Here is a 27614-nt window from a genome sequence, read left to right as displayed (position 1 = left end):
GCCCCTCTTCTGGTTCTGCTCATCCTTTTCTTCTCCTCCCTTTTCTCTTCCTCCTTCTTCCTCCTCTCTTTCCTCTCATCCCTCTCATCTCTTTTTATTGTGAGTCTACCGATAATAACTTCGACCAGAACGCCAATCGCTAACAAACCTTTCTAGTTTTTCTCTCTTCCCAACTATCTTCAACAATCACAGCCATGGCCGCCCCCGCCCAGAAGTTCAAGGTCGCCGACATCGTACGTTTTCCAAACTAGACCACTCAATGAGAGTTCAATCCTAACATGAACAGTCGCTGGCTGCCTTCGGTCGCCGCGAGATCGAGCTCGCCGAGATTGAGATGCCTGGTCTCATGGCCATCCGTACCAAGTACGGTGCTGACCAGCCTCTGAAGGGTGCCCGCATTGCCGGTTGTCTTCACATGAGTACGTACCTTACACCGGGTTGTTATTGGGTCAATCTGACATTTTATAGCCATCCAGACTGCCGTCCTCATTGAGACTCTCGTTGCTCTCGGTGCTGAGGTTACCTGGACTAGCTGCAACATCTTCTCCACCCAGGACCACGCCGCTGCCGCCATTGCCGCCGCTGGTGTCCCTGTGTACGTGAATCTTGCACCTAATTGATTGACTTCAACTAACTTGAGTAGCTTCGCCTGGAAGGGTGAGACCGAGGAGGAGTACAACTGGTGCTTGGACCAGCAGCTCTCCGCTTTCAAGGATGGCCAGAAGCTCAACCTTATCCTCGACGACGGTGGTGATTTGACCTCTCTCGTCCACAACAAGTACCCTGAGCAGCTCCAGGGTTGCTTCGGTCTCTCTGAGGAGACCACCACCGGTGTTCACCACCTCTACCGCATGCTCAAGGACGGCAAGCTCCTTGTTCCCTCCATCAACGTCAACGACTCCGTCACCAAGTCCAAGTTCGACAACCTGTACGGTTGCCGTGAGTCTCTCATCGATGGTATCAAGCGTGCCACCGATGTCATGATTGCTGGTAAGATCGGTGTCGTTGCCGGTTTCGGTGATGTCGGCAAGGGTTGCGCTCAGGCTCTGCACACCATGGGTGCTCGCGTTCTCGTTACTGAGATCGACCCCATCAACGCCCTCCAGGCGGCTGTCCAGGGCTACGAGGTCGTCACCATGGACGAGGCTGCTGCTCTCGGTCAGATCTTCGTCACCACCACTGGTTGCCGTGACATCTTGGTTGGCAAGCACTTCGAGGCCATGCGCAACGACGCCATTGTTTGCAGTAAGATTTCACATGTCTGAGATTACTTGATAAGCTAGCTAACGTCCCTTTAAGACATTGGTCACTTCGACATTGAAATCGACGTTGCCTGGCTCAAGGCCAACGCCAAGTCCGTCCAGAGCATCAAGCCCCAGGTTGACCGCTACCTGATGCCCAACGGCCGTAACATCATCCTCCTTGCTGAGGGCCGTCTCGTCAACCTTGGCTGTGCCACCGGTCACTCTTCCTTCGTCATGTCCTGCTCTTTCTCCAACCAGGTCCTTGCCCAGATTGCCCTGTTCAAGGCTGAGGACAAGGCCTTCGGCCAGAAGTACCCTGAGTTTGGTACCACTGGCAAGAAGGACGTTGGCGTCTACGTTCTGCCCAAGGTTCTCGACGAGCAGGTCGCTTACCTCCACCTTGAGCACGTCAACGCCAAGCTTTCCACTCTCACTCCTGTGCAGGCTGAGTACCTTGGCCTGGATGCCAAGGGTCCCTACAAGGCTGACCAGTACGTCTCTACTCTCTGTTTGAAGACTCTTATAACTGACATCTCTCCAGCTACCGCTACTAAGCGCATTTTCTTTTAATATTTCCGATACCCTGAGTAGACTTTTTTCAACATGATCACGATGTTACGACTAACATGGAGTTCTTCATCAACATGGAGCTCAAAAGCATTGTCCTTCAACGGCATAAAAGTGGCATACACGGGGTTTCTGGTAGTTTTTGGGTTCAACTGGGCCGGTCTAGTGGAGTATTTCATGCATTCAACAGTGCCATAATTTACTAAGAGTAGTTGGGAGGATCCCACACATATATTATACCATATAATGAACCGCGGCATCACTCATTGCTGCATTGCGTCGTGAACCTGATTTTCTAGACTTTGAGAGCTTTATTTTATTTAACCGTAGTGCTCGGTAGATATGCATTTGATTCGATTGTTCGGACCCTGGATGGGAAATTTCCCGAATGGTGGGGTGAAACCCAGAGAAGTGGGACAGTACCCCGAATTAACCAGCATACGAGAGCCTATTTAACCGGCCACTGGACCTACAAGTACAACCTCCCCCCCAGCCTGGAACTATTGTTTACCGACAATCTTAACAACTTCCCCGATCATGTCTCGTTCACTGGAAGGAAAGTTCGGCATCGTTACCGGCGGCTCGCGGGGTAAGCTCACCTTCCCCCCTTCCTCAGTTGACTGGAGTATAAGTAGACTATAGGCCCTTGAGCTGTCACTAACAACACGAAGGTATCGGCGAAGCCATCGCCAAAAACCTCGCTAGCAAAGGCTGCTCGCTCCTCCTAAACTTCACCTCCGAATCCTCGCGCTCTAGAACCGAAGACCTCTGCGCCCAACTCTCAACCAAGCACTCCATCCGCTGCGTGTCCGTGCAAGCCGACCTCTCCACCCCCGAAGACGCCGTGACCAAGATCCTCGCTGCAGCGAACACGCACTTCCCCAACACAACAATCGACATCCTCATCAACAATGCCGGTGTCTCAGCAGACAGAGACCTAAACGATACCGAGAAGGGTCCTATCGACGCAGCATACTTCAACTGGCACTACACTATTAATGTCCTTGCCCCGCTCCTCCTCACCCAGGCTGTCGCGCCGCACCTACCCACGAACCGCTCCGGTCGTATTGTGAACATCTCCTCCGTCTCCTCGAGTCTTGGCTTCACCGGTCAGAGTGTTTACGGCGGGACAAAGGCCGCGCTTGAGGCCATGACTCGGACCTGGGCGCGAGAACTCGCGGACCGGGCGACGGTTAACGCGATCAACCCTGGTCCTGTCTCGGGTGATATGTACTTCAAGACGGGCGAGGGGTTCTGGAACCAGATTCAGGGATTCCAGGATGAGACGCCACTGAGCAAGCTCGTTGATCCGAAGAAGGATCCGGTGCTAGCGGAGCTGGGGTTGACTGAGGAACAGGTGCACATTGTGAATGAGAAGATGGGCGGGCGGAGACCGGCGTTTACGGAGGAGGTTGCGGGGGTGGTGGGGATGTTGTGTACGGGTGATGGGGGTTGGTGTACGGGGAGCGTGGTTTGTGCGAATGGGGGAATGAAGTTTGGGCTTTGAATTCAAATTCGTCTCATTATCATAGAATTGATTCGATCATAACTAATTCCTTGCAAGTATAAGAGACTGGTAAAGCTTTGTTTCCGACACGTGAGATTTAAGTTACTAAGTTGGGCGATTGATTAGATAAACGTCATCGTGCATTCCAGCATCATGCCATCCACTTGCACTCGATCCTTCAAGACTCCTCCAAGATTCCCCTTAATTTCTTCCTCCACAGTTACATCCACTCGCTCAATTGTCCTTTTCTATTTATTTCAATTGCCTTGGTTCCTGAGAAAAGTTACCGCAGAAATGCCTCCTAGACCGTTGAGACTCTCAGCATCCTCCTTTCGGAGCTCCGGCACTCAGGCCACTCTCCGCACAAGGATCCCTCTTCGCTCCGTCGCTTCCATACCAGCAGGAGCAATTCAACAGCACAAGTTTAATTCCAACCTTAACTTTACCCGAAACCAAAAGAACCTAAGCATCTCCCGGGCCTTCTCCTCAACACCCGCTTCCTCGTCCCCCGCCGCAGCCTCCAGCTCCGGGAAAAGCCAAGCAGACCTGATCGTTGAAGAACTGCAAGAGCTGTACGAACCCCTGAAACCTCGAACAAAACCTCCCATTACAGAGAGTGATATTAACAAGGAATATCCAATATACAGCTACGAAACAGCCACCGACGAGCTTGAAATCGCAACCGAGTCCACCGACTCGGCAACCATCTACGCTGCCTCGGACCGTGAATCTGCGCGCGATGCCCTGAACAGCCTCGTCGTTGCCTACGATATATATACCGCGTCTGAGCCTCCGGCGAACGTTGATCCAGCCAAGGGCGAGAGCTCAGAAGGAGAGGATGCCTTTGTTGAGCTGTCAATTGATCCTGCGGAGGTACCGGACGCTGTCAAGGAGGAGGTGAAGAAAAGGGTTGGCCAGCGGGTAAGGGAGGTCAAGAGTGCTGTGGAGGTTTTGGAGTCAAGGGCTCATGATTAACTTTGAGTCGTTTCCTTCCTTTCTTTTGCCCTCCTCTTCCCTCTTGTCTTCCGCCCTTGTGGTTGATTTGTTGGAGATTCATTGATGTGAGGAGGGTATGTAATCTACACCGAGACGAAGCACTAGGTACATAGGTAATGTATGTTTGAGCTGAATGCCATATTTATGGCACAGAGTACTTTATGGCCGTGACCTTGGGGCATTCCGTGCCTGTAATGATAGGATAAACCACAACCCAATGGTTTGAGGAGCAAAGGGTAACATGATGGTAGGAATGTGAATTTTACTGAACTTAAGAAACATGGATTTAGTAGCTATGAGCCTCAATAAACTCTATGTCATCAGTAGTGATGCAGACCATGCCCGAGAGGTCGGGCTATTTACGTAACCCTGCCTATGGACTAGTTAGGGCTTGACCTAGGTCCAGCATGACTGCCTGTCGTGGGTTAAGAGAGGATGGACAATGCATAACTTTATAATTACGACGTATGTGTGTGACATAAACTGCAAGTTTCCACCTAGAAAGCTAGGCGTGGAAGTAATATCTATAATCATTGCATGGTAGTGGTATCCAATCATTAATCATCTCATCTCATCTCGCCTTGCCTCATCCCATCCCGTCCAAGTACTTTACACGTACTTCCATGGCCCCAATGCAGTATGTATAAAGATATAGATATAGACATAAACCCATTTAGCCATCCATTATCAACGCCAACATATCCGTTCGATAACGCCTTAGACTAGCTTGGTATCAGTTCGTTACGCCATGCCGAAAGGAACCTGAGACTGAATTGGAAACGCGAGTTGGTCATCTGTTGGAGACCCGAGCAGAGGGGTTGGGATCTGGATTTCGGTTTTGTGTGTTGAGCGCATGTGTCGTTTGAGTTGATCTATAAAAGCAAGGTTAGTAAGTAGCTTTCTACTTAGATGGCGAGGATAGGCGACAGAACGTACCAGGTCGAGTAAAACTCTTGTTACAGCCGGGGTGAAGGCATTTGTGTCTCCGTTCGCCATGTGCTGGATAGTATTAGAATGACTGTCATCAACAAAAGTATGATTGAGAGGAACTTACTGAGTCTATGGCTGGACATATTTGACGACTAAAATAAGCTGTTAGCATTGTAGTTTTGTGAAAAGGCTGGCGGGCTTACATCGCCGGTTTGAAAGTTGCATCCTGGATACGTGCACTTAAAGGGCTTCTCGCCGGTATGTGTGCGTGAATGAGTTTCTATCCTGTTAGTAAAAGTACAGAGATAGACCAGGGCAAGGCAACATACTTAGCTCACTGCTATCTGTGAATGACTTGCCACAATCTGAACACTTGTAGGGTTTCTCGCCGCGATGGCTTCGCTCATGGCGTTCAAGGGTCGCTTGTCGAGCAAAGAGCTTCCCGCAGACCGTGCATTGGAAGTTTTTGTCTAAATTGTTAGTTTGTATCACACAGGAATTGATAGTAATGACTTACAGTTGCTGTGTGTGAGGAAATGGCCTTGAAGTTTCGATTTCTGCGAGAATGGCTCTCCAGGCCGGCTGCAGCCTTCCCAGCAGCAGTAGTATCCAGTTCCTTTGGCGCCGTTGACGGGCCCCATATGGCGAGAGACAAGGTGCTCTTGAAGCGCACTGGCGCTTGAAAAGGCAGCACCACAGCCGGTTTTGATGCCCCGAGAATTAATAACCCATTTGCAGACGTGCAATTCACCATCGGCCGCGGAGTAGTCCGGACTTGTTATGACTGAAGATACACCACCGTCCAATGGAGGCGGTGTTTCGCCAGGGCTGGGGAGAATTTGGGAACTGATGCTTGATCGAGAGTGGCGGGCGTAAGGTGAGAAGTGGTGGGAATGTGCGTGATGAGATCGGCAACGATGGTTCGAACGGCAAGGACCTCTGGCGGGAAGGGTATTGCTTGTATATATAGGGTTCTTCAATATGCTGTTTAAACTATCGTCGTCGAGATGGAGGCAAGTGAATGAGTTCGATGAGGAGCTGCCGTCCAGACTCTCAGGACAATTTGATGCCTCGTGGACATGAAAGTGGTTTGAGTAGTCCGGGCACATCCCAAGCATGTGGAAGACGTCGGAGGGGTTGACCTCGTTTTGCATAGGTAACGACGGAGGCATCATACTCTGAGCAGGAGGGACGTGGGAGAGGCCGGCGGAGTGAGGATCATGATGATAGCTGTGAGGAGGATGGCAGGGAGTGATCGCTATTGAGTCTGGGCTAAAGAAGGGACCAGCGCATAGATGATTGAGGTCTGTTGCAGCATGCTCAGTTGGTTTGGGCATATGATGGTCTGCCTGGCACTGATCCAGGGTGAGTGAAAAGTCATTCTTGTCTGAAGCCATGGGTATCCCCAGTCCAAATAGAGACTCTAATGAGTGGTCTGGGATTTCTGGGTGGGCGTCGGGATCAAAGCAGTGCTCGTCGAAGCAGATAGGGGCAGGGTCATGACAATGTGACTCTTCACATCTAGATACAGAGCAGCGGTCGTGGTCGTCTTCGTCGTTGCAGTCGACAAAGCCGTCGCAGACTGATGGACAGGTAATGGAGCAGTTGTCAGTGTCGCAACAAGCGCTGTCGCCATGCGCTTCTGAGGCATGCTGCTCCTTATCAGGGCAGCAGTCAGGCGCAGGGGCCACGGACGAATCCTCCGAGCTTTTCCCGTCCAGATGAAAGGACTCCCAGTGACATTCAAGGCAGAAGTCGTCTTTTCGCGTGTGGGTAGCCATCTTGTCTGCAATTTTTGATGAGTCGTAAGTCGACCCGGGTGAGCGCTCTATGAATGAGCGGGACAAAAGCAGAAAGGCATCCAATTCCTTCTCGTGCTGGACCCAAGGATGGATGTTAGCGAGCCCTGAGCCGATACAAGAAAACAAAATGAGACGATCACATACCAATGACAATCGGCGTGGGCGTGGGTGGGAGGGAGAGAGGGGGCAGAAGCAGCAGCCCGGATCACTGGCCTGAGGCATGGCGGGCAGAAGAAGCTGACCTGGGGACCTTGGGGATACCCAGCCTGCAATATTCGGCAATCTGGCAAACAACCTTGGGCCTGGCTGTGGATTTCTGATATCAGTGAGGACCCTGCGGACGTGGGGGAGGACCTTGGGAGTTAGCTGCGCGAGAGTCCACGAATGGCGGCTTGCCCATATCTCAGGCGCCAACCCACGACACTCGACTCGAGCACTGACTCGAAATCTCCTGTTGACAGAGCAGGAATTCCCGGATGGCGGGAAGCGGCTGATGCAACTGGATAATGCGTCGCTTGCCGAATTTCTGGTCCTTGAGCGCTGTATATACCTGCAAATTCAGGCCGAAACAAAATTTACCCCCCTTTCCTAATCCGGAACCGCTGCCGCAACACGTGCTATCACCGCCAAGACCCGCTATCTCTTATCAGGATAACACAGGCAGAAACATGGAGGCCCTCTCGAGCATACCATTCGACTTGACTCTCTCATTAAGTCATTGATTTTCCATATGAATTGAACATCACAGTCTAGAACTCTCTTTATACATAATACAATTAACATTGTGCTACCGTCACTCTCTGTTGCCGTCAATAACTCGATCATATCTCCCCGCCTTCCTAGGTACCAGGTTACCTACCGATAATCAACACACCTAGACCACATCAGCACAGCACAACCGTCCAATCCCCGCAAGCTGCAAAATAATAATGGGCAACATCTGCTCGAGATCCAAAAACGAGACCGAGGCCGAGCCTTTCGCCCGCCCCGGCCGTGTGCTCGGATCAAGCGCGGACAGCTCCGCCCCACGCGCCTCAGTCCCCGCAAATGCAAAGTCAAAATCACACTGGCAGTCGCCTGGGAGGACCTTGGGGGGTGGAGGAGGAGGAGGAGGAGGAGGAGGGGAAAATGCCAATCCTGGTGCGGGGACGGGATCAGGAACAGGGGCGGTAGGGAATACGGATGATGCAAGGGCGAAGGCGGCACAGGCAGCACAGGTAGGTTTCGTATTGTTTTCGCACCCGTGCCTTCTTAATTGCGTCGGGTTTTCTTTGGCGAATTTTGGTCGTACTTTGTATGAAAATGGGGCTAACGGTTTGCTTGATAGAAACGCGCCGAGGCTACGGGGCCTGCGAATAAAGGGAAACTAGGGTCAAAGTTGGCGGCGCAGAAGGCCCAGACGCAAACGCAGACATTAAACGAGGTTAGCCGGGATGAGAGAGCTGCTAGGGATGCCGATGGTGCCTCTGCTGCGAGGAGGTGGGACTGAACTGGCTTGGAACTGGAAGAGAGACGAGGTTTGGGATTGTGCATATCTACTTCGAGATTTAGGACCTGCGTTACAGAATTATATCATCACAAATCGTAATTGATTGCTATGATTGGACTGTATTCAATTTGATTTAAAAATATGATACAGGAGCGTGATTCTATACCACGTTGTATCGGCCTGATGCCGGAGCCCGGGCCTCACTATCCACCGCAGCGATTGTGCCTTCCTTCAACAACCGCATCAATTCTCGCATCGCATTCGTCACAGACAGCTCGGTTTCACCTTCGACCAGAATGTAAAGCTTGGGGTTCTCTCCGGGACCGGGCTCTTTACCGGTTGCGTAGAAGCTACCCTTGGTGGTAATAGATGTGCCAGTAGCCTCGAGAATCTTGGCCACATTTGTGCGATTCGTAACCGCCCATCGAGCTTTTTCTGTAGTGCAAAATATGTATTAGCAAACTGACTTCTCAAATGATTGTAGATTGGGAACTTACGAGGAAAGTCGTTGATTTCAAGAGTGGCATGGAATGCACCGGCATCGGGGCCGCGGTTGTCAATGGGCACACCAGATCTCATGACTCCCGCACGGCTAAGACGGGCATGAATATCCGCAACAGCTGAGCCAACCTTGTCGAGAGGGTTATTGGGTGCATTCGGGTCGACTTCTCTCTTGTGAACGGTAATCTTGCCGTCAAGATCAATGCCCTTGGGAACACCGGGTAGCGGTGTAGACGCGGATTGGACGGAGGAGATAACTTTGTTGAACTGCTCTTCAGCCTGTTCATTCTTCTTCTCATCCTTCTCTTCCTCCTCCTCACCCTCATCCCCAGTTTTGTATGTACGACGCTCGCGATTTCTCGCTGCATCGCGCTCTTGGTCCAATCGTTCCAGACCCTTTCCGCCAAAGCCGGAGGTGCTAGCCTTCTCTTTACCAGCCTTGACCTTTTCTAGGAATGAGTCGACCATAGCTTGCACGGGTTCTGGGATTTGTTGGCCACTCTGCTTGAGCGCCTTGGCGATATCAACCGAGTATCGTTCCTGATCCTCCATCAAAAAGGTGACCGCCGTTCCTGTGTTTCCGGCACGACCAGTGCGTCCAGCACGGTGCACATAGTCTTCCAGATGGTTGGGTGCATCATAATTGACAACAAGCTTCAGCTGTTTGACATCCAAACCACGTGCAGCGACAGAAGTTGCGATCAGAACAGGGAAGATGCCGGCTTTGAAATCCTCAATGGTAGAGTCACGATCAATCTGATCCTTGCCACCATGGATAGACATACAAGGATAGCCCTTGCGCATCAACTCCCGCAAAAGTGTATCAGCTGCCTCCTGGCGATCAACAAAGATCAATGACCGGGCATCTTCATTTTCTTCCGTTGAGTACAGATTACCCAGCAACTCCAAAAGCCTGACGAACTTCTTGTCCTCGTTGCAGACTTCTACGATCTGCGTGATCTCAGGTGCAACAACACTTCTACCACCGACGACGATTTCAATCGGTTTGGTGAGAGTCTTGCGAGCTAAGGCTTCCATGTTCCGCGGGAATGTAGCGGAGAACAGCACAGTTTGCCGATCGGGACGCACGTTGCTCAAAATCTTCATGACCTGAGGTTCGAAACCCATGTCGAACATACGGTCAGCCTCGTCCAGGACAACATATGTGACTCGGCGTAGATTAGTCACTCGCCCAGCGTTCGCCGCTAGAAGGTCAATCATTCGTCCTGGGGTGCACACAATGATTTCAGCTCCACGCTTCAGCTCGGCGATTTGATCCTTGATCGGAGCACCACCATAAGCACACACGGCCCGGAGATTCAAGGCCTTCAAAAACGGCTTGCAATCCTTGTGTATTTGCGTGGCTAACTCACGGGTAGGCGTCATGATCAAGCCAACTGGACCCTCCATGTTGTCAAGGGGTCGTTGATCTTTTATATGCCGAAACATGGGAATGAGGAACGCCATTGTCTTTCCGGATCCAGTCTTCGCCACACCGATCACGTCCCGACCAGACATGATGGCGGGAATTGCCTGTGTTTGAATCGAAGTTAAACTCTCGAAGCCAAGCTTGTCAACGACGTCCAGCGACTGTATTCCCAATCCACACTGCGACCATTTCTGCACTGGCTTAGGAACATCCAACCCGCGAACTTTGATTCCATCAAGTTCTAGTCGCAAGTTCGCTGCTTCTTCCTCGGACATCTGAGCCAAGTCTGAGGGCTCGGTATAAAACTTTCGACGGAATGGTTCATATTCCATCTTCTTATGGTCAACAGTTGGGATATCCTTCTTCTTCTTGGCTTTGCTGGCAATTGCGAGGAAATCTTCAGCATCACCTTCACCAACAGCAGTCACGTCCACATCATTCTCATCACCAAAGATGGCCTCCGGTTCCTGTGCTTTGGAAAACTTGGCGCCAACTTTCTTTTTCGGTGGGCCAGATTCTGCAAGTTCCGACATGAAGGCGTCCAAGGGATCAATTTCTTCCTCCTCCTGGACGTCGACTTCCATCTTTTCAGGAGTCTCTTCTTTCGCCGCTGTATCACCGTTGGTTTTCTCAGCAAGAGTTTCATTTTGCAAACGTTCCTCTCGTCGTTCAGCGGCCACACGAGCAGCAGCAGCAGCATCCTCTTCCGTTTCTCCCTCTTGCATATCAACATCGTCGTCATCGTCCGCGGTCGTATCCACGGCCTTGCTGGCTTCCGTGTCGTCCACTGGTGGAGTTGGCAGGCGTTCTAGTTTCCTTCGGGTTGATTCCTCTTCGCCAAATCCGAGCGTCTTTGTCGCGATTGACTTCTCATTATCTGCTGCTTGTTTGGAACCCAACCCGAATCTTCCAACGCTCCCTTTCGCTTTTAGGGCGGCTAAGTGCAGTGCGTAAGTACCGAGCTCGTAGCTGACTGTCAAAACGGGGCACGTACCTGAGGATGGAGCTTTGGTTGACAATTTATTATCTTGAACCTTGGCAAACGACTGGCCATTGGTTTTCACAGCGGCGGGAACAGCTACATCTTCGCCCAATACTGCTGGAGTAGCCGGTGCCTGAGCAGCGCTTTTGGCAATAGCTTTCGGATCGAATTTCCCAGCATATGTAGCTGGGGCGGCATCAACGCCTTGAGTGGCAGGAGACTGGGGAGAACTAACGGCTGGGGATAATCCAGACTTTCTATCAATCGCCTCTAAAATGTTCTTTGGCCCGCCCGCAGCCTCCGCTTCTTTCTGCTTTCGTTCTTTTTCGGCGGCTTGCTTTTGCTTCCACGCCTCAAGTTTGGCCAGGCGCTCAGCTCTCTTTTCGTCATCCGTAGGTCCCGTGCGCGTCGGCGTGGTAGGTTTCGAGGCCTGATTAGCTAGTTTTAGTAATGTTCATTTAGGAAAGAAACAACGTTAGGGAGGCTGACCTCTCGAGACTTGGGCGTCGAACCCCTGGTCCGATCTCGGCTATCGTCCCGCCTAGACTTGTGCTTCAAGTCAGCAGAATCGTCTGTCCGTCTTCGGACCCTGTCGCGGGAATCATCTCGCCTTCGGTAATCCCTATCGCGGCTTCGGCTCCTTCGACGGTAATCACGGTCATGATCTCTATCCCTAGAGCGCCGTCGGTCTCGGGAGCGGTCTCGCCGCCGATAATCATCGTCGCGCCTGTCTATCGAGCGGTCACGTCTTCGGTACGAATCTCGGTCGCGGTCACGTTCGCGTTCACGATACCGCCTCTGGTGAGAAAATTTGACGGTTAGACAAATTTGTAGTTAAACGAAAAATGAGCAGACGGGGTTGCAAACCTCAGGGCTACGAGATCTGCGATAACTCCGACCATCGTCTCGTTTCCGCTCATAGCGGTCATCGTCTCTGCGACTCCGTCTGGATGATGAATATGTACTGCCTACAGGTGATGGTGAGCGAGTATCCCCATGGCGAGCCATTGTTGCAGGCCAGCAATGAGTGAGTATTACTCCGTACTGGGACTCAAAGAAAGCTCGAGCAGCGGCGAGGTAAGCGAAACAGTTTCTAGATTACCGTTCCATCTGATGTCGTATCAATTAAATATAGCACTCTGGCAGGAGACCACCACCGTGTTGACAATCTGGCTGTCTTGGGTTCTTCGAGGCTAGAAGTCCCGTTCATTTTTAGCCTTAAGGTGTTGGCCACCCAAATCACGTGAAAAGTGAAGTCACCGGCCTCGATCGGAGCTTGGTCACGTGCAACGTACTTCCCCTTTCGGTAGAGCCCAAACGACGCGACCCCAGCCTCCGGTTTCAGCTCAAGCTCCTTCGCCCAAGCCCCTGCAGCGAATCGTCGGCTCGTCGCCTGGTTGACGCTAGCCCTGTATCAGAGCCACTCCACCTCCGTCGCACGACCGAGACTCGTTTCCCTTTTAACCTCCGTCACCTATTCCTCTACTATACCCTGTGTTGTTGTTGTTGTTGAGTCAAGCTCGCAATGCCTGTTAATCTCGTCCGCCGTGGCGGAAATATCCTGCGGAAGCTCCCAGTGCAGGGCGCTTTTGCGCGCTCTATCCGGGTGATCGCGCCGCAGAACAACGTTCGCCGTATCTCGTTTGTTGCGCGTCAATCCCGACCGACCTCCATCACCCATAGCGTTCCCCTATCAGGCTCCATAGTTGGAAACCTTGTCCGAGGCTATGCGGATAAAGGCCGTCCGAAGGGGTCGACCGCCGGCAAGCCGAAGAAGAAGAAGCAGCCCAAGAAGGCCGCAAAGAGACCTGGCAGGAAGAAGGGGCCGATGACCGAAGAACAGAAGGAGAAGAAGAAAGCCGCGGCGTTCAGGAAACATCTACGGGAGCTAAAGGAAGCTTCTTTGAAGCTGCCAAAGGGCCTTCCGGTGTCTGCTTGGGTGGTAGCAGTTACCACCAAGTCAGCGCAGGTGGATAAAGAGGGCCAAACAAGGCCCGAGGCCTTCAAGAAGGCAATTGAACTTGCGCGATCAATCAGTGCTGAGGAGCATCAGGTTCGTCAACACTTTGGGCTTCTATACATCTAGGGATAATGGTTAACAAAGCTATAGCACTACGTCGATATCGCCACTGCTAACAGGGCCGCTAACAAAGCTGCTTATGAAGCATGGGTTCAGTCTCACACGCCTCTTCAAATCATGGAAGCCAACAAGGCTCGGCGTCGGTTGGGGAGAATTAAGGACTCCAAGAAAGTTACTCTAATCAAAGATGATCGGTTGGTCAAAAAGCCACTTTCGCCCTTTATTATATTTTACCAGGAGCAGCGCGACAAGAGCAGAACCGATGTTGCAAACTTGACCCAAGCAGCGGCAAATGAATGGAAGAGCTTGTCAGAATCAGCGAAGGAGGTGAGCAAATACACAAAAGTGTTGCACCTACAATCATTCGCCATTCAGGCTAACGCGTGCGAACAGAAATACAGAGAGGCAGCGAAAGCCGATAGGCAACGCTACGAGCGCGAGTACCTTGAGGTCTATGGAAAGCCAGCTCCAGAGCAGTCTCAACGGGCCGAGGACGAGGAGTAGGCTGGTGCGATGTTGACCAACACATGATATCCTTTCTTTCTTTGATGCAAGCAGCTCGAGTTTATGGCTTCTGTATGGTGGGATTTTTGATATTAGAGGGATAAGGCTCTAAGTGTTGTAGGGCATTCAGAACTCATTGATTTTATTTGTCTAATACTCACATATTGGCCTGTTCCTGCCCTTCGTCCGCGAGGTGTTATTGATGTACCTTACTCGTGTCTTGAATGTACTGTAGTTTCCCTAGATTATTGGACCCCGCGGTGAAAAAAATATGCGTATTATTCCTGCTATGAAAACCATTGGCATGCCCTGATTATGGAGGTAAGTCGTACAATGATTTACACGGCATACTTCGAGCGGCCCCGTTGAAGTCCCGCATCCGAGCCACAGGCATAATCACATTCGCGCTGGGCATAATATCGAGTACCTTTGCGATTTCGAGTCTGCAGATGGGAATTTCATGCATATCAAGCGGAAGCCGCAATGTCCGTGCTACTATGATAGTGGATTTCAAACATGCAGATTCCTGTTTAAATCAGTGTTGTTGCATGATAAACGTGCAGGACTCCTTCACCGCCAGTGAGATGAGGTGGATATTTGGAGTCAAAAAAACATTTGCCATGACCTCGACGTCGAGGGCACGGTCGATGGGGTGTCAAACAGTCAGGCAATGGCTGGTATGCAGGGACAAGGTCTCCATATTGGGCATGAAGAACTGCATGACAGCCGACGGAGGATTTACCCCGTAGTTGTGTGGGTATTGTTAGTGGGAGGCCGAGATTGAGTCATTATTGTCGTTGAGTCGATTGGTGATTCCGAGTCTTGCTCGAGTACTAGAGGTCATTGTGAGCACTTAACTGAAGCTCGAAAGTACGGATCGTAGAATTTAGGTGATGAGCGCGAAACAGGAGCTTATCAACAGCCTCGAAACCAGTCAGTTCAATTGAGGCGACTTGCGGAGAGAACAGGCGGAACGGGAAGCAGATCAAGACATGGGAAGCATCAGACGGTGCCCGGCCAGTGCCAAAGACGCAGACGATAATAAAAGGGCCAATGGCGAAGGCTTGGTCGTGCGCCAACTCATCCCATAGGCTGCGGAGGATGATCTTGGAGGCTTTGCCTTCGATGCGGTGAGCAAGAGCACACGTCGACGCAGCTTGAAACGGCGACTGTTTGGCGGGTGTCCGAGGTTCTTGACTTCCTGTTGGGGCATTTCGGGGCTTGAGAGGCTGTTTGACAAAGTTTGCAAGCTGCTAGTTGATGCAGAGTGAAGAAGGAAATATATGATCCATCAAGATCGGGAGGTTTAGGTTGTACCATGGCACTGTTGTTGATGCTGGGGATGAACCAAGGGTCCGTCCATCATGAACCCCACTTGGGTTTGGCGACAACAAACATCTTAAGGTTGCTCTGTATAGCCAGTTAGGTACCTATTTGAATGCAAGTCGGCAGTCCGACTCCAATCTCGAAGCAAGTGACAGAGGGCAGATTAAATAGCTGCATTCCCCCCTTGGCTACAGCCATCGTGCATCATGCTTGGTGCAAAGGAGGGGTGGAATCTTTATCGATAGGACCATTTGCGCCCACCGCTGAATTTCCTGTGTGTGTCCCTGCGTGACCTTCATTCCATATCTTCTGCCTCTATCGTCTCTTCAATCAATCATTTTTAAGATTCTGCATTCGACTGTCCCATTCGTTATCGCTTTCATCGCTGTATCCGATTTTGCGCGCCTATCCTATCTCGATTAGCGGTGCTCCAGCGTTTTCCTCCCCAGCCACCGTTGATAGCGATTGACTCTCCCCGTCATGCCGATCAATGCGTAGCACAGATCCCACGGGTAAGCATGCAACGGACGAGACAGAGGGGAACCAGAGCCCGATCAGTCGATGACTGCAAAAGAAAAGCAGAACGAAAAATTTTCCTCTTGCTTTTGCGCGACCACTAACATTGCTGGGTTTCCCAAGCCCCTTTAGTTCTTTAACTTGGTTCACATTCCGAGCTGTATCCAGGATCCATCGCATAGCACACCGTCCAATCCCGTTCTTTCGTTGGCCGATCTTTCGCAGGACAATCCATCCTCCTTCATTCCCACCCACCGCCTCGAGTGCCTTGAGGTCATGAACTCCATGACCTTCGCCTGTATCCTTGCTTCTCCCTATTAAGCACCCTGCGATCGCCCTCATATCGCTTCCATTTCCGTCGGCAGGAGCCAGATGCTTCGGCTGTTTACTTCCCGCCGACAAAATTCGGTCCCCGGTTGATAAGCCTTTGCTTGTTCCGAGTTGAAATCGACTTTTTTTTTTGGGGGATCGCCAGCAGGCGCCGAACGCTTGTGATCTCGCAGTAACGACGAGTCACCGAGGTGGGATTTTTATTCAGATTTTTCAAGCCTTCGGCTCGACACTCGACTGTTTGTATATACTTGCGTCGTCGTCCAGCATTATTTTCCGCTCGTCCGTACTCCCGCGTTCGCTATTGCGGTTCAGTCAAGGAAATATATAGAAGCGTTCTTATTTTAGCCTGCGGCTCGGCCCCAATACGCATGCGCTTGGTGGACTCGGGTCGCTGGCCATCCTACTGCCCGCCATGGATGCTACGCGCGTACTCTATAGCGGGTCTACGCTGAACTACGAAGCTCCGCGCCGCAGTCAGAGTATGGAATCGTCAAAGGGTCATATCGGAAGTCGCGACGAGTTGTGGCCGCCGCTTACAAAGGAGGAGCTCCGGAAAAATGACATGAGTGCTTGGGAGGCTGTGCCTTCTTTGCCGTGTGGAGATATTCAACAGACGGCATTGGGTCTAACTAAAATGGTTACAGAGGTATGTTGCGTGGGGACGCGTCTGGCTACCCAATGTATAATGCTTATTATTTTTTTTGTCTTAGTATATGCAGGATATAGAGCGCCGTCTGAACACATTCCGTGATGCAACATTGGCTTTTGAAATCGACCTTCGCCTTCCCGAGCGCTTGAGCAACGATATCTCTCCACCTCCATATGACGAGGCAATCAGCGATCTCCCGCCCGATTACTCTGTGGCTTCACCGTTAGCTCAAAGGAGAACATGGGCTTACGAGACGGGCGTTGAGGAAATTAGGGGCTCCAAGACACGGTCTTCACATCAGGTTATTGATTTCGAGAGCCCCTTCGGTATTCGGGAACATAAAGGTAAGAAGAAAAAGGGGGCAGCTGCGAAGCCCGCCGCGCCGCCGCCCACGAACGATCCGCCTCCACCACCGCCGGAAGAGAACAGCGATAAGCCAGATGATGGAGGCGGCGATGCAGGTGGGTCTGGAGACGGGAACGGCGACGATGGCAATAATGGCGACGATGATGGCTGGGGAGATCCCTGGGGCACAGCAACAAGTTCAAAGAAGAAGAAGCAACAGAAGAAAGAGGAGGAGGAACGGCTTGCCAAAGAAGAGGAGGAGCGAAAAGCACAAGAAGAGGCCGACGCAGCCAAAAACACAGGACTGAGCTGGGCGGACGACGCTGATGGGGACAACGACGACTCATGGGCCGGCGTCGGGGCCGGGAAGAAGAAGAAAAAGGGCAAAGTATGCACTTATTATTGTAGCTGCTTTATTAATGTTGATTGCTGACCATGAACTAGGTGGAACCCGCGGGCGATCTCCAAGATGTGAGTCTGAATGATGGAGCCCCGCAGCTTGACTTGAATCTTGATTCCCAAAAATCCACCGGATTCAGTTTCGGCGGATGGGGGAGTGGTGGCGGCAGCGCTGGTAATAAATGGGGACTCGATTCTCTTTCAGGCGCAACCGGGGGAAAGGACACCAACCCATGGGGCGGCGGCCTCAAATCTGATCCTTTGAACACTTCTATGGGATTTGGCTTTGGAGGAGGCTTTGATCCAGCTCCAGCTACGAATGGTGATACTAATGCCGCCGATGATGGCTGGGGAAATATCTTGTCGGGCAGCAAGAAGGACAAGAAGAAAGCCGAGGAGCCTGTACCTGAGGAGCCACCCAAGGCCCCGGAGCCGCCCGCCACCGACGATTGGCTAGGCGGATTTGGTACCACAAAGAAGAATAAGAAGCAGAGGAAAGAAGAGGAAAGAAAGAAGAAGGAGGAAGAAGAAAAGAAGCGTCAAGAAGATGAAGAGAGGAAGAGGCAGGAAGAAGAGGAAGCTGAGGCGGAGAGAAAGAGACAGGAAGAAGAGGAACGGCTTCGACAGGAGGAGGAGGAACGCCTGGCGAAGGAAGAGGAAGAGCGAAAAGCAAAGGAGGAAGAAGAACGGAAGGCTAAAGAGGAAGCAGAAAAGAACGATGGTTGGGGCTGGGGCTTCAGTGCCACTGACAAGAAGAATAAGAAAAAGAAAGGGAAGGCTGTCCCGGAACCTGCCCCGGAACCACCTCGAGAGCCTACGCCTCCTCCAGCTGAACCTGAGCCCGAGCCCGAGCCCGAGCCTGAAGAATGGAAGCCCGATTTCCCAGACGACCCGCTCTACGATGACTGGCTTAATCTATCATCTAAAGAGAGAAAGAAGCGTGAGAGAAACTTGACCAAAAAGGGACTGCCTATTCCTGGACGAGATTTCCCTCTGGAGCCTCCACCAAAAGTAGAACCGGCCACAGATCCTGAACCAGTCCAGGAAGCGCCTGCCGATCCGGAGCCGGTTCCAAATGAGAACAACCAACTAGTCGAGATAGCCGAGGATCAACCTGAAGAAGATCCAGTCGAGGACGGCGGGTGGGCAGGAATCTGGGGCTCTTCAAAAGACAAGAAAAAGTCAAAGAAGAACAGGATTTCAGAAGAGCCACCGCCGCCTGCTCCCACGCCTCCATCTCTAGGTCTTGAGAGAGAGTTCACCAGGGAGTCTGAGAACAATCAAGACTCCATCTGGGATGATCATGATAGCAAGCCTGCAAAGTCAACCAAGAAAGCAGAGACCCCAAAGGCCGCCAAAGGGTTCTGGGCCAGTCTGGGAGCAGCAACAATGGGCACAACCAAAACAAAGACCCCCAAGAAAAAGACCGAGGAGAAGCCTAAGGAACTCGACCCGGTGGAAGAAACAACCCCGGCTGCCGAACCTGATCTTCTTATTGATGTTGGTGACGAGCAGAAAGATGTCCCGCCTGAGGCGCCAGAAGCGCCAGTCGCGCCAGAAGCACCTGAGCCACCCGCGCCAGCCGCGATGTCAGCTAAGACGGGTGTTGCCACCTCCAAGTCCAAACCATCAACAAAGTTGTCTGTTGCGGAGCGCATCAGCGCTCTCGAAAAAGCAAAGAAAGAGAGGCAGAAAGAGCAAGATGCCGTGGAAAAATTAAAATCAAAAGATAAGGACACCGCCCGGTCTGCACCAGACTCAGTGGAGCCAACCCCACAGGAGGACCTAGTAGACGTTGAGCCTAGCAAAGCAGAGCGCTCGCACGACTCGGTGCCAGGCAGCTTCCCTGACGCTTTTGACGACGAGGTTGAGGAATCTCCACAAGCGGAGCCTGAACCCGAACCAGAACCAGAACCAGAACCGGAGCCCGAATCTAAAAAGGAAGAGCCTCCGCTATCAAAGAAGGAAAAGAAAAAGCGGGAGAAAGAGAAGGAAAAGGAAAAGGAAAGGGAGAAGGAAAAAGAGAGGGAGAGAAGAAGGAAAGAGAAAGCGAAGCTTTTAGAATCTGAGACTGCAAAGAAAAAGAAGGCCAAGGAGCCTGAGCCTGAGCCCGAGCCCGAGCCTGAACCTGAACCCGAGCCTGAACCAGCGGCTGAGCCCGAACCGGAACCAGAACCTGAACCTGAACCGACAAAGACTGAAAAGAAGAAGAAGAAATCGAAGAAGGTTGAGCCCGAGCCGGAACCGGCCCCTGATCCGGAGCCCGAACCCGTATCAAAGGCCGACAAGAAGAAGAAGAAGAAGGGCAAGGAGGTTGAACCCGAGCCAGCGCCGGAGCCTGATGCTGCACCAGCAGAAGAGAGAGAAAAGGGGCCAGACGTTGAAGAAGAGCCAGAACCTGCCCCGAAGCCTGAGAAGATGGCCAAAAAGAGCAAGAAAGGTTCGAAAAAGGCTATACCGCCACAAGAACCTCTTACTGCTGACGATATGATGGCGTCCGGCGCGCTAGACGCAGATGCCGAAAACCCGCCTTCACCGGAGACAACACCAGAAAAGCCCGCCAAAAAGGAGCGTTCGCGCGCTGAACGCTCAGCTGCGCCTGCCTCTTGGGGATTTTTCGGCGCCACGCCTCCAAGGAAGTCCCGCACCACTGAGGCTAGGCTTAGCAAGAAGGAACCTCCACCAGCCGTTTCGCGGTCCAAATCGACGAAGCAGGCAAGGGCGAGAGAATCTGAGAACGAAGGCGAGAGGTCCTCGGCATCTGACAGGGACAGACGCCGGGATGCCAGGGCCAGCCGTGGCATGGGATTTTCTAACTTCATTCTCGGCACGCCTCCGCAGCCTTCGCGAACTAAGTCAGTTAAAAGATCTGCCGCACATGACTCTAAGCGATCATCACGACACCAATCGGTCGATATTGATGAGGCCGGATTTCCCACTCCACCTCCGGATGACGGCCCTGTTCCGGATAAAGCAGCAAAAATGATGGGTGTTAAGGAATCATCATCTAGGAAAGACAGACACAGGGAGCGGAGGAAATCTCGTAAGTTCACTATTGCCCATTTGTTAAGTTTGGATTTCTAACTCATTTTAAGGTGTGCCAGATCCATATGCTATTGAGGACGAAGATCTGGTCGTGGTCGATCGGGAAGAGGTTGAGCAACCTTCCAAGGAGGGTTCAAGACATTCCGGTTCTAGACACTCTGGCCGACCTTCGGCGAGACGGGTAAGAGACGCGCCGCCTGAAAAGGGACTGAACGTGACTAACATGATTCCTAGTCGAGATCAAACCCCGAAGAACATCGAGAAGATGAGGAGAGGGGCCCCGATGTATTCTCTGGTCCAGACGACATCGCATTTGTCGAAGCCCCTCCATCAAGAGAACGGGAACGACGCGTAAAACGGTCAAATACTATGCCTAAGAAGCAAGAGTCCACTGGTCTTATGGGCTTGCTTGGGTCTTTGCGGAGAAATGCAAAGCCTGAGGCCCTAGCCCCGGCCCCAGAGCGTCGCAAATCTCGTTCTCGTCGCGATGACGAGACACGATACGCAACGGAGACTGAGCGCGAGGAAACTCGACGTCGCCGTGATGATCGGAAACGACGCTCTACGCGTCCGGACCCAGATGGCGAAGGAGGTGCTCCTGAGCCTGCTATCGTCGGTGCTTTTCCTGATGCTGAGGCAGGAGATGTGGACGCTCGAAAGGCAGCACGCAGAGCTAAACGTGCATCGCGACAAGCCCCGCAGGCTGCTGCTGATGAGCTACGGGAGACCGAGCTCCGGGAGGCTGAGGAGCGACGGGCGCGTCGGAGAGAGGAAAAGGCTCGCCAACGAGAGGAAAGGGCCCGTGAGCGCGAAGAGCATGAGAGACACCTTCGAGAAGAAGAGGAGCGTCGGCGCGAGGAGAAGCGCGCCCGTAGAGCAGCTCGTGAAGAGCGTATCCGCAGGGAAGAGCAAGAGGCTCGGGAAGCGGAGGCTCGCTTGGCTGCCGGAAGACGAGAGCGCAGGCGGCAGCGAGAAGTAGAAATGAACGAAAACCCTGGTTACGAACAGCGACAGAGACGGCACCGTTCACGGGTAGACGACAGAGGCGCGAGAGACTTCTATCTCGATAGCCATGATCCTGAAAGAACTCGCTTCACTCAACGGTCCAGAGATGATGAAAAGTCGAGCCGCCGGAAATCCAAAGCGCCTCCAGATACGACGAGACCTACGCCCATGCCACTTGGAGCACGCAAGGATAAAACATCGTCTTGGGTAGAGTCGCAGGCCGATGAGCCTCCGGAGCCACCACCAATTGTGCAGACTGTGCTGGACATGCCTCCGGGACCTGAAGACGAAATTCCTGGCCACACAATGTCGTCAGATGAAGAAGCCCGTCGCGAGCTTCGTCGTCAGTCCCGCCGTCGAAGCAAGTATCCCGGATTGGACGATCGGGAGATTGAGGATCTCCGTGCGAGAAAGCGTGAAGACCGAAGAGCAGAACGCGAAACTGGCAAGACCAGCTCTAGTGGAGACTATGAACGAGACCGCGGGATGAAGTACAATCGATATGGAGCTGAGCCACCGAGAAGACCCGGTTGGCTGAAGAAGCTCACGACATTTGGTTAATGTCTTTTTTTTTTTTTTTCTTTTTTTAACAGATGCTTGATGATTCACATGATGAAATGATGTGTTACGGACATGGATTATTGCTTTTTCTTCTTCTCCCCTAGCCTGACGATTATTGTCCTTATTATTATCGACCTCTTGGTTTTGGTCTTTTGCTGTTGGATTACTGATACCTTGTTTGTATAACGAACCCTTAACCTCCACTATATTGAAACAAATTCTATTACATGCACCCGATATCCAATCTAAACTATTTATGAATTATCCAACTCAGCCCGCATCGCCCTCCTCTTCTCCAGATAAAACCTCCCTCCCTCATACATGCTCAAATAAATACAAAATGAGATGGCTGTCCAGACCACGCGAATTGCTCCTCCCCGAAAAAGACCCCTTACGCCCTCTTCTCTAAATATCCGCCCCCCAACAGCCCAAATACTGTTCCCTTTTCCCCTAGATACTGCTGCCACAGTAGAAGCTCCAGACGAAGAATCACTAGCAGCAGCAAGCATCATCCGTGTCTTGACAACATCAATTGGCGTCGTCACAACAGAGGCTATACTCCCTGATATACTCGCCGCGACCCCTGTCAAAACCGCGCGCTCGAAGACGGGTTCTTCTTGTATACCCCTGCGTCCTCGTGCAGTGTCTGCGCCATTAGTAGCAGTATTGTAGCCGAGACGTCTTCGTCGCCGGTCAACAAGATAACCCTTCACGGCTTCAAAAATGGGGAAGTTCACGCCTGTCGATGGAAGATTCCGCCCAACGAGCGCGGTATACCCACTCCATAGTTTCCAGGGATGCCGCCTGAAGCGGGAGAGAACTTGAAGGGTCACATTTCCAGGGTGGGCTTTCCCTTTCCCTTTCCCTCCAGGGGTGTTGTGTATAACCTGGGCATTCTGTTTTATGACTTCTGCGGGTGTCAGAAGGAGACACGAGACCATTTCGCCAGCAGATGAGGATGCGGCATTTATCATTGGCGCCGGGGTTGCTTGGAGGATTGCCGAGTTGGATTTTGATTTCGTTTTGTTGAGCGTCGCCTTGACGTTTTCGTATGTTGTGAAGAATGCTCCTGCTGTACCACAAAATCGGTTATCAGTACCATGCCAGTCCGTAGATAATCAAAACCGAGCGTAAGCTGGAGGTGAAAACGTACAAGCAGGGATTGTGCTCAGAACAACACTGAAAACACCTTGGTATAACCCCCGGAACAGTACGTTCTTCCTAACTGTATTCGTAGTGGCATCTTTGTAGATTGTGTTGTAGTTGGGTGATTGGATGCGGGTTTTGAGGGTGTCAAAAGGGTAGACAAGAAAGTCAACTGTCACGACTGCGACCGCACCGGCCTATTTGGTGGTGAGTTCTTCGAGTTCTTAAGCTCAATGGATGAGTGACGATAGAGGGGTGGAGGGAGGATATAGTGTCTCAGTGCACGGGTGGGGCTGAGTAATAGAAACGTTGCAGACTTACGATCCAAATATCAAGGGCGCTGTTTTGCATTGTATATTTTGACCATGGTCTAGAAGGAGCTATTTAAATAGAATATCATCCTGAGAATCCATGTAGGGTGTCTGAAATAGTGGGTGAAGCTGGATGGATGTCATGATCTTATCGTTATCAATCGATGAGGTCATACCTACTGTATCCATCCCTGCACGTGGGAGCCTTGCCCTAACTTGTTACTTCCCATACAGTCTGCTATGAGTTGTCATGGAACTACTATAATGATACTGTGTAGTTATTCTTGGAAAGCAAATATTGGTCATGGTCGGTTTTGTTTCGCTATATAGCTGAATGCCAAAATCTCAACCATCATCTTGAGATAAAGACTGCTATTTCATCCAATTGCTTTAAAGCCCACCTGCGTCCAAGTAATTTATCAGTAGAGGCCCACCGGTGTTGCTCGAAATCTTGTTCGAAATATTCATCTAACTGCTCAAGTTCAGAACATAAGAATTCCCAGTCCAATGTCTCGTCCAACAGAGGCCTTATCTCGTGAAAATGCTCGGTAGAAATTCGGGAACGCCAAAACGCATCACCCAGATAGTTTCCTATGGCTTTCTGAATAGCAGAGACATCTGGCGCTGGAAGCAGATTTGCTATAGTAGAGAGAATCTCTGGTGGAATCCTGTTCAGCCATGTCCTTGTTCGTTGTTTGTGCCGTATGACTTTGAACCTCTTGTGTGTCATTCGGCGAGCTTGACGGATCAACGAGTCCACAAGTTTGCTAACGAACGGATCTAGTATTGGTGTGACGACAATAGTTAGCCCTTCTACTTCCCATATAAGTGACTAGATATTCGTATTACCTCCAAAGTCTGATAGCATAGGCCAGGCATTCTGGGAGTAAGGCTGCTCGCCCGGGGGTGGCTCCTTCCAGTCCCTCGCGCTTTTGCGCCGCAAAGCATCTAGGATGACTCTCAGATCGACACCGGAAAGGGACCAGGCGACCAGGCCTTGTGAGTTTGGAGTAAGTCCCAGCATCGGGTATGCACAATAAATCCGGTACGCCTGTCTTCGGCAGGGTTCTCCGGTGTATCTCGAACAAAGGCTTGTGCAAGTAGTTTGTTATCAACCTCAGCAGGGCCGATGATACCCATATCCTCGTCCCATGGAACATGAAGCGTTCGGTATCCCCTATCACGGTTGGCAAAGAATGCCGTGCCGGAGAGTTTGCAGAGATCTCTCTTCGGGTGTAGTAGGACTGTATGTGTGCGTTAGAATAGGTCAAACTATCTGTGCATGGGGAATTGCTTGCTCATGCGAAAGTATCGAGGCCAGGCATTATCGCGCCAGAAATGTTTATCGGCCACCTTCCTCTCGCCCATATAAACGTCCGGTGTGAGCCGCGGATTGGCGTCTGCAAGATAGATATAACAGGAACAGATGTAGCAGAGCGGTGGTGTAATCATATCATGGGGGTCATCTAGAGACTGTTTCATCCGTATCCTCCGCCCCATCCTGACTGCCAGTATAATTCGCGGGCACGCCAGTCGTAGATATCCCATGCATCATGGGCTTCGCTTGCATCTTATTCTCCTCTTGCTTGCCCTTTCTGTACGTCTCGCCCATCGCCTCCTTGTTGACCCCGTCCCCAAGCCAGTCCATCGTCCTTTCGAACGCGTTGTTCAGCTTGTCCATTTTGTGTGAGATGTCATTCATCTTGTCCATCATCCTGTCCATCATATCCATCATGCCAGCCCCAGCATTACACATCCTCATATCCTTCTCAACTGCGCTATCCATACCGGTATTGCTTTTGTATGTTGGTGTTCAGAGTTTTGCCGCCGTCTGGTCTTGGAATTGGGAGAATCAGCCATTTATGGATGGAGGGGGAGGCCAATAGAGTTACCGAGACTTCCTTACGCGAAAGCATAATTGCAATTGTGGTGCTGTCACTGGGTTCTAAGCGGGAACCTGAGCTGTCGATTATGCAGTAGTCGTTCCTTTCTGGTATGTGAAATAGAAAGGTACGGTCAAGTTCGGATGGTGGATATTAATACTGCGTAGTATACAGTATAACATGGCATATTGATACGACACAAATGAAGTTTATCGTTGGTCAGGGTGTCAGGGTGTCGCCACGTGCATATTCCAACACACACCGCACTACATAGATTGAAATTAGTTGGCAGGTCTCGCAGAGAAACTACGAATACGTAGAATAGGAACGAGTATTCAAGTCATGTAGATAGCATCTCTAACATATCCCGTAACTCTATTCGTCACTGGAATAAACACAAGGGACATATTAACAGTCAGTACAAGAATTTTCCCTCCTTACGCCGTAAGGTCATGCATGAATCCCAAATCCCCGTTTCCATAACACATCCAGTAAATTATTTGGCGATCTCGCCGGGCAGCAGGTTGCCCTTGACGGCGAACATCTTACCCGTCGTGGAAGAGACAAAGCTGTCGACTTGGCGGGCGTACTGCTCCACTTGGCGGCTGTTGAGCATGCTGTCGAGGCGGCTGGGCTCCTGGGGCAGCTTGAAGAGTCGCTGCCACTCATCCTCTGGGAGAGGCGGCTGCTTGAGCGTTGCGCGGGTGGCGTTCTCGGCCTTGCGCTTGGTTTGCCAGGCTGTGATCTTGGCCTGCTCACGGGCGAGCGAGCGCTGGTAGTACTGAAAGTTGCTGGTCTCGGTGTGGTGGGTCTCAATGCTGTCGAGAAGGAGGTCGCAGTTCTTCTCGAGGAACGGGTCAATGCTGAGGGCGAGGTTGTCGAAGTTGGGGGCCAGAATGGGTTGCTTCGCAAATTGTGAGTTCTCCAGGGCGGCGAGAGAGGGAGGAAAGTCAGTAGGCGCCGACTGGGACTGGTTCTGGAGCTGGTGAAGGAAGGAGGTGATCAGGTGAGAGTTGTGGATTTCAACGGGGAGTTCTATCAGGATATCCTGGTATTTCAAGTTGGACTTTTGCAGTCTACAAAATGTCAGCTAGGCCCTTAGCGAGTTGTCCACGGGATGGAAGGTCTTACTCCTCAGAAGTGAACTTGTTCTCCTTGAAGGCGGCCATGAACTTGGGGGAGAGGCGGAAGGCCCTCAAGCTCAGGCTTCCCTGAGCACTGCGGCTGGGGTCGTGGACAAGGGCGACAGTCCTCTCGTTCATTTCCTTCTGGTAGAAAAACTGGTTCTCGATAACGTTCATGTTGACAAAGTTGCCCATGTTCGCACTCGTGTACCATCCAACGTTGTTGGCATCGACGTTAACTTCCCGAAGCATGCGGATCATCTCTGCCTGGTAAACGGTGTTCGCCTTCGCGCGGGGAGCGGCGGCGGCCGGGTTGGGCGCGGCATTGTCAAAGTGCGACTCCGGTGGGACTTCGACGACGGGGAAAGGGAAGGAGTTTGTGATTTCGAGAACGCCGCCCACGTCCATACCAACGATCGAACCGGTCGCAGTCGTCGGGAATGTCTGAGAGCAGTGCTTGATAATTTTCATAACGACCTAGGTATCCGGCATGAGTTTCCTCCTTATATATATCGCATCGCAGAAAATCTTCAAATAGAGCGGGGAATTTGGACGGAGTTTTCGTACCAGGGCCTCGACCTTAACGGCCGTGAGGGGGACTACTTCTATCCTGTTAAACCGTTAGTTGGATCTCAAAAATCTAGTCGAAGATTAAAGAACACTTACTCCGCCATATTGAATGATGCAGCTGGGGTATGAGGTTGACTGACGGCGACGACGAGATTGATGTGATGGTCGATTTGTGTGGATGAATCGAACATTTTCCACCGCCCCGGCTAGAAGCGGTTAGCGCGCCAAGACTGTCCAGGGACATCCGATTTCCTCTTTTAGGAGCACCGTTGCAACTCCACAAATTCTTATCATGAACCATCATTCATTAACCAAAGTATAGAATATATACGGGTATATCAAATATATACAAAAAACTTGCAAACTGTAT

The 27614-nt window shown here is 51.5% G+C and overlaps 11 protein-coding genes across 11 annotated transcripts; 6 read left to right on the top strand and 5 right to left on the bottom strand.

The window, feature by feature from the left end:
• Positions 1–194: 194 nt before the first annotated feature.
• ASPSYDRAFT_53104 (adenosylhomocysteinase) lies at positions 195–1798 on the top strand (the record flags this gene model as incomplete). Its single annotated transcript, XM_040848618.1, has 6 exons — positions 195–233; positions 287–419; positions 469–595; positions 644–1245; positions 1300–1735; positions 1786–1798. 6 exons carry the CDS (start codon positions 195–197, stop codon positions 1796–1798), a joined length of 1350 nt encoding a protein of 449 aa, XP_040707214.1.
• Positions 1799–2348: 550 nt separating this feature from the next.
• On the top strand, positions 2349–3318 carry ASPSYDRAFT_139619 (SDR family NAD(P)-dependent oxidoreductase; the record flags this gene model as incomplete). Its single annotated transcript, XM_040840971.1, has 2 exons — positions 2349–2400; positions 2483–3318. 2 exons carry the CDS (start codon positions 2349–2351, stop codon positions 3316–3318), a joined length of 888 nt encoding a protein of 295 aa, XP_040707213.1.
• A 294-nt stretch (positions 3319–3612) lies between these two features.
• ASPSYDRAFT_139584 (uncharacterized protein) lies at positions 3613–4293 on the top strand (the record flags this gene model as incomplete). The annotated part of the gene is made up of 2 exons (XM_040840967.1): positions 3613–3890; positions 3966–4293. 2 exons carry the CDS (start codon positions 3613–3615, stop codon positions 4291–4293), a joined length of 606 nt encoding a protein of 201 aa, XP_040707212.1.
• A 471-nt stretch (positions 4294–4764) lies between these two features.
• Positions 4765–7623, bottom strand: ASPSYDRAFT_37950 (C2H2-type zinc finger protein). The gene is made up of 7 exons (XM_040845604.1): positions 7191–7623; positions 5762–7121; positions 5574–5714; positions 5448–5524; positions 5369–5396; positions 5251–5313; positions 4765–5186 (listed from the first exon to the last, which is right to left on the bottom strand). Exons 1-7 carry the CDS (start codon positions 7266–7268, stop codon positions 5056–5058), a joined length of 1878 nt encoding a protein of 625 aa, XP_040707211.1. The 5' UTR covers positions 7269–7623; the 3' UTR covers positions 4765–5055.
• Positions 7624–7714: 91 nt separating this feature from the next.
• Positions 7715–8535, top strand: ASPSYDRAFT_126887 (uncharacterized protein; the record flags this gene model as incomplete). Its single annotated transcript, XM_040840467.1, has 2 exons — positions 7715–8263; positions 8374–8535. The coding sequence occupies exons 1-2, from the start codon at positions 7976–7978 to the stop codon at positions 8533–8535; spliced, it is 450 nt and encodes a 149-aa protein (XP_040707210.1). The 5' UTR covers positions 7715–7975.
• Positions 8536–8695: 160 nt separating this feature from the next.
• On the bottom strand, positions 8696–12455 carry ASPSYDRAFT_140534 (DEAD/DEAH box RNA helicase; the record flags this gene model as incomplete). Its single annotated transcript, XM_040841060.1, has 5 exons — positions 8696–8970; positions 9033–11402; positions 11460–11877; positions 11937–12245; positions 12315–12455. The coding sequence occupies 5 exons, from the start codon at positions 12453–12455 to the stop codon at positions 8696–8698; spliced, it is 3513 nt and encodes a 1170-aa protein (XP_040707209.1).
• A 25-nt stretch (positions 12456–12480) lies between these two features.
• ASPSYDRAFT_37948 (uncharacterized protein) lies at positions 12481–14390 on the top strand. The gene is made up of 4 exons (XM_040845603.1): positions 12481–12524; positions 12583–13500; positions 13558–13854; positions 13921–14390. Exons 2-4 carry the CDS (start codon positions 12973–12975, stop codon positions 14029–14031), a joined length of 936 nt encoding a protein of 311 aa, XP_040707208.1. The 5' UTR covers positions 12481–12524; positions 12583–12972; the 3' UTR covers positions 14032–14390.
• Positions 14391–16417: 2027 nt separating this feature from the next.
• On the top strand, positions 16418–22337 carry ASPSYDRAFT_229566 (uncharacterized protein). Its single transcript, XM_040844117.1, has 5 exons — positions 16418–16852; positions 16926–17588; positions 17645–20642; positions 20704–20825; positions 20879–22337. Exons 1-5 carry the CDS (start codon positions 16619–16621, stop codon positions 22208–22210), a joined length of 5349 nt encoding a protein of 1782 aa, XP_040707207.1. The 5' UTR covers positions 16418–16618; the 3' UTR covers positions 22211–22337.
• Positions 22338–22464: 127 nt separating this feature from the next.
• On the bottom strand, positions 22465–23707 carry ASPSYDRAFT_139087 (putative mitochondrial carrier protein; the record flags this gene model as incomplete). Its single annotated transcript, XM_040840911.1, has 3 exons — positions 22465–23282; positions 23364–23553; positions 23678–23707. The coding sequence occupies 3 exons, from the start codon at positions 23705–23707 to the stop codon at positions 22465–22467; spliced, it is 1038 nt and encodes a 345-aa protein (XP_040707206.1).
• Positions 23708–24019: 312 nt separating this feature from the next.
• ASPSYDRAFT_63240 (uncharacterized protein) lies at positions 24020–25453 on the bottom strand (the record flags this gene model as incomplete). Its single annotated transcript, XM_040850227.1, has 4 exons — positions 24020–24480; positions 24517–24663; positions 24717–24911; positions 25174–25453. 4 exons carry the CDS (start codon positions 25451–25453, stop codon positions 24020–24022), a joined length of 1083 nt encoding a protein of 360 aa, XP_040707205.1.
• Positions 25454–25554: 101 nt separating this feature from the next.
• Positions 25555–27371, bottom strand: ASPSYDRAFT_37945 (putative eukaryotic translation initiation factor 3 subunit EifCh). Its single transcript, XM_040845602.1, has 4 exons — positions 27341–27371; positions 27242–27284; positions 26682–27151; positions 25555–26626 (listed from the first exon to the last, which is right to left on the bottom strand). The coding sequence occupies exons 1-4, from the start codon at positions 27346–27348 to the stop codon at positions 26047–26049; spliced, it is 1101 nt and encodes a 366-aa protein (XP_040707204.1). The 5' UTR covers positions 27349–27371; the 3' UTR covers positions 25555–26046.
• Positions 27372–27614: the final 243 nt, after the last annotated feature.

The sequence above is a fragment of the Aspergillus sydowii genome, assembly GCF_001890705.1.
Source record: "Aspergillus sydowii CBS 593.65 unplaced genomic scaffold ASPSYscaffold_1, whole genome shotgun sequence".
NCBI lineage: Eukaryota > Fungi > Ascomycota > Eurotiomycetes > Eurotiales > Aspergillaceae > Aspergillus > Aspergillus sydowii.
Note: the sequence above shows the minus strand (reverse complement) of the source record. Positions and strands in the feature narration are given on the sequence as shown.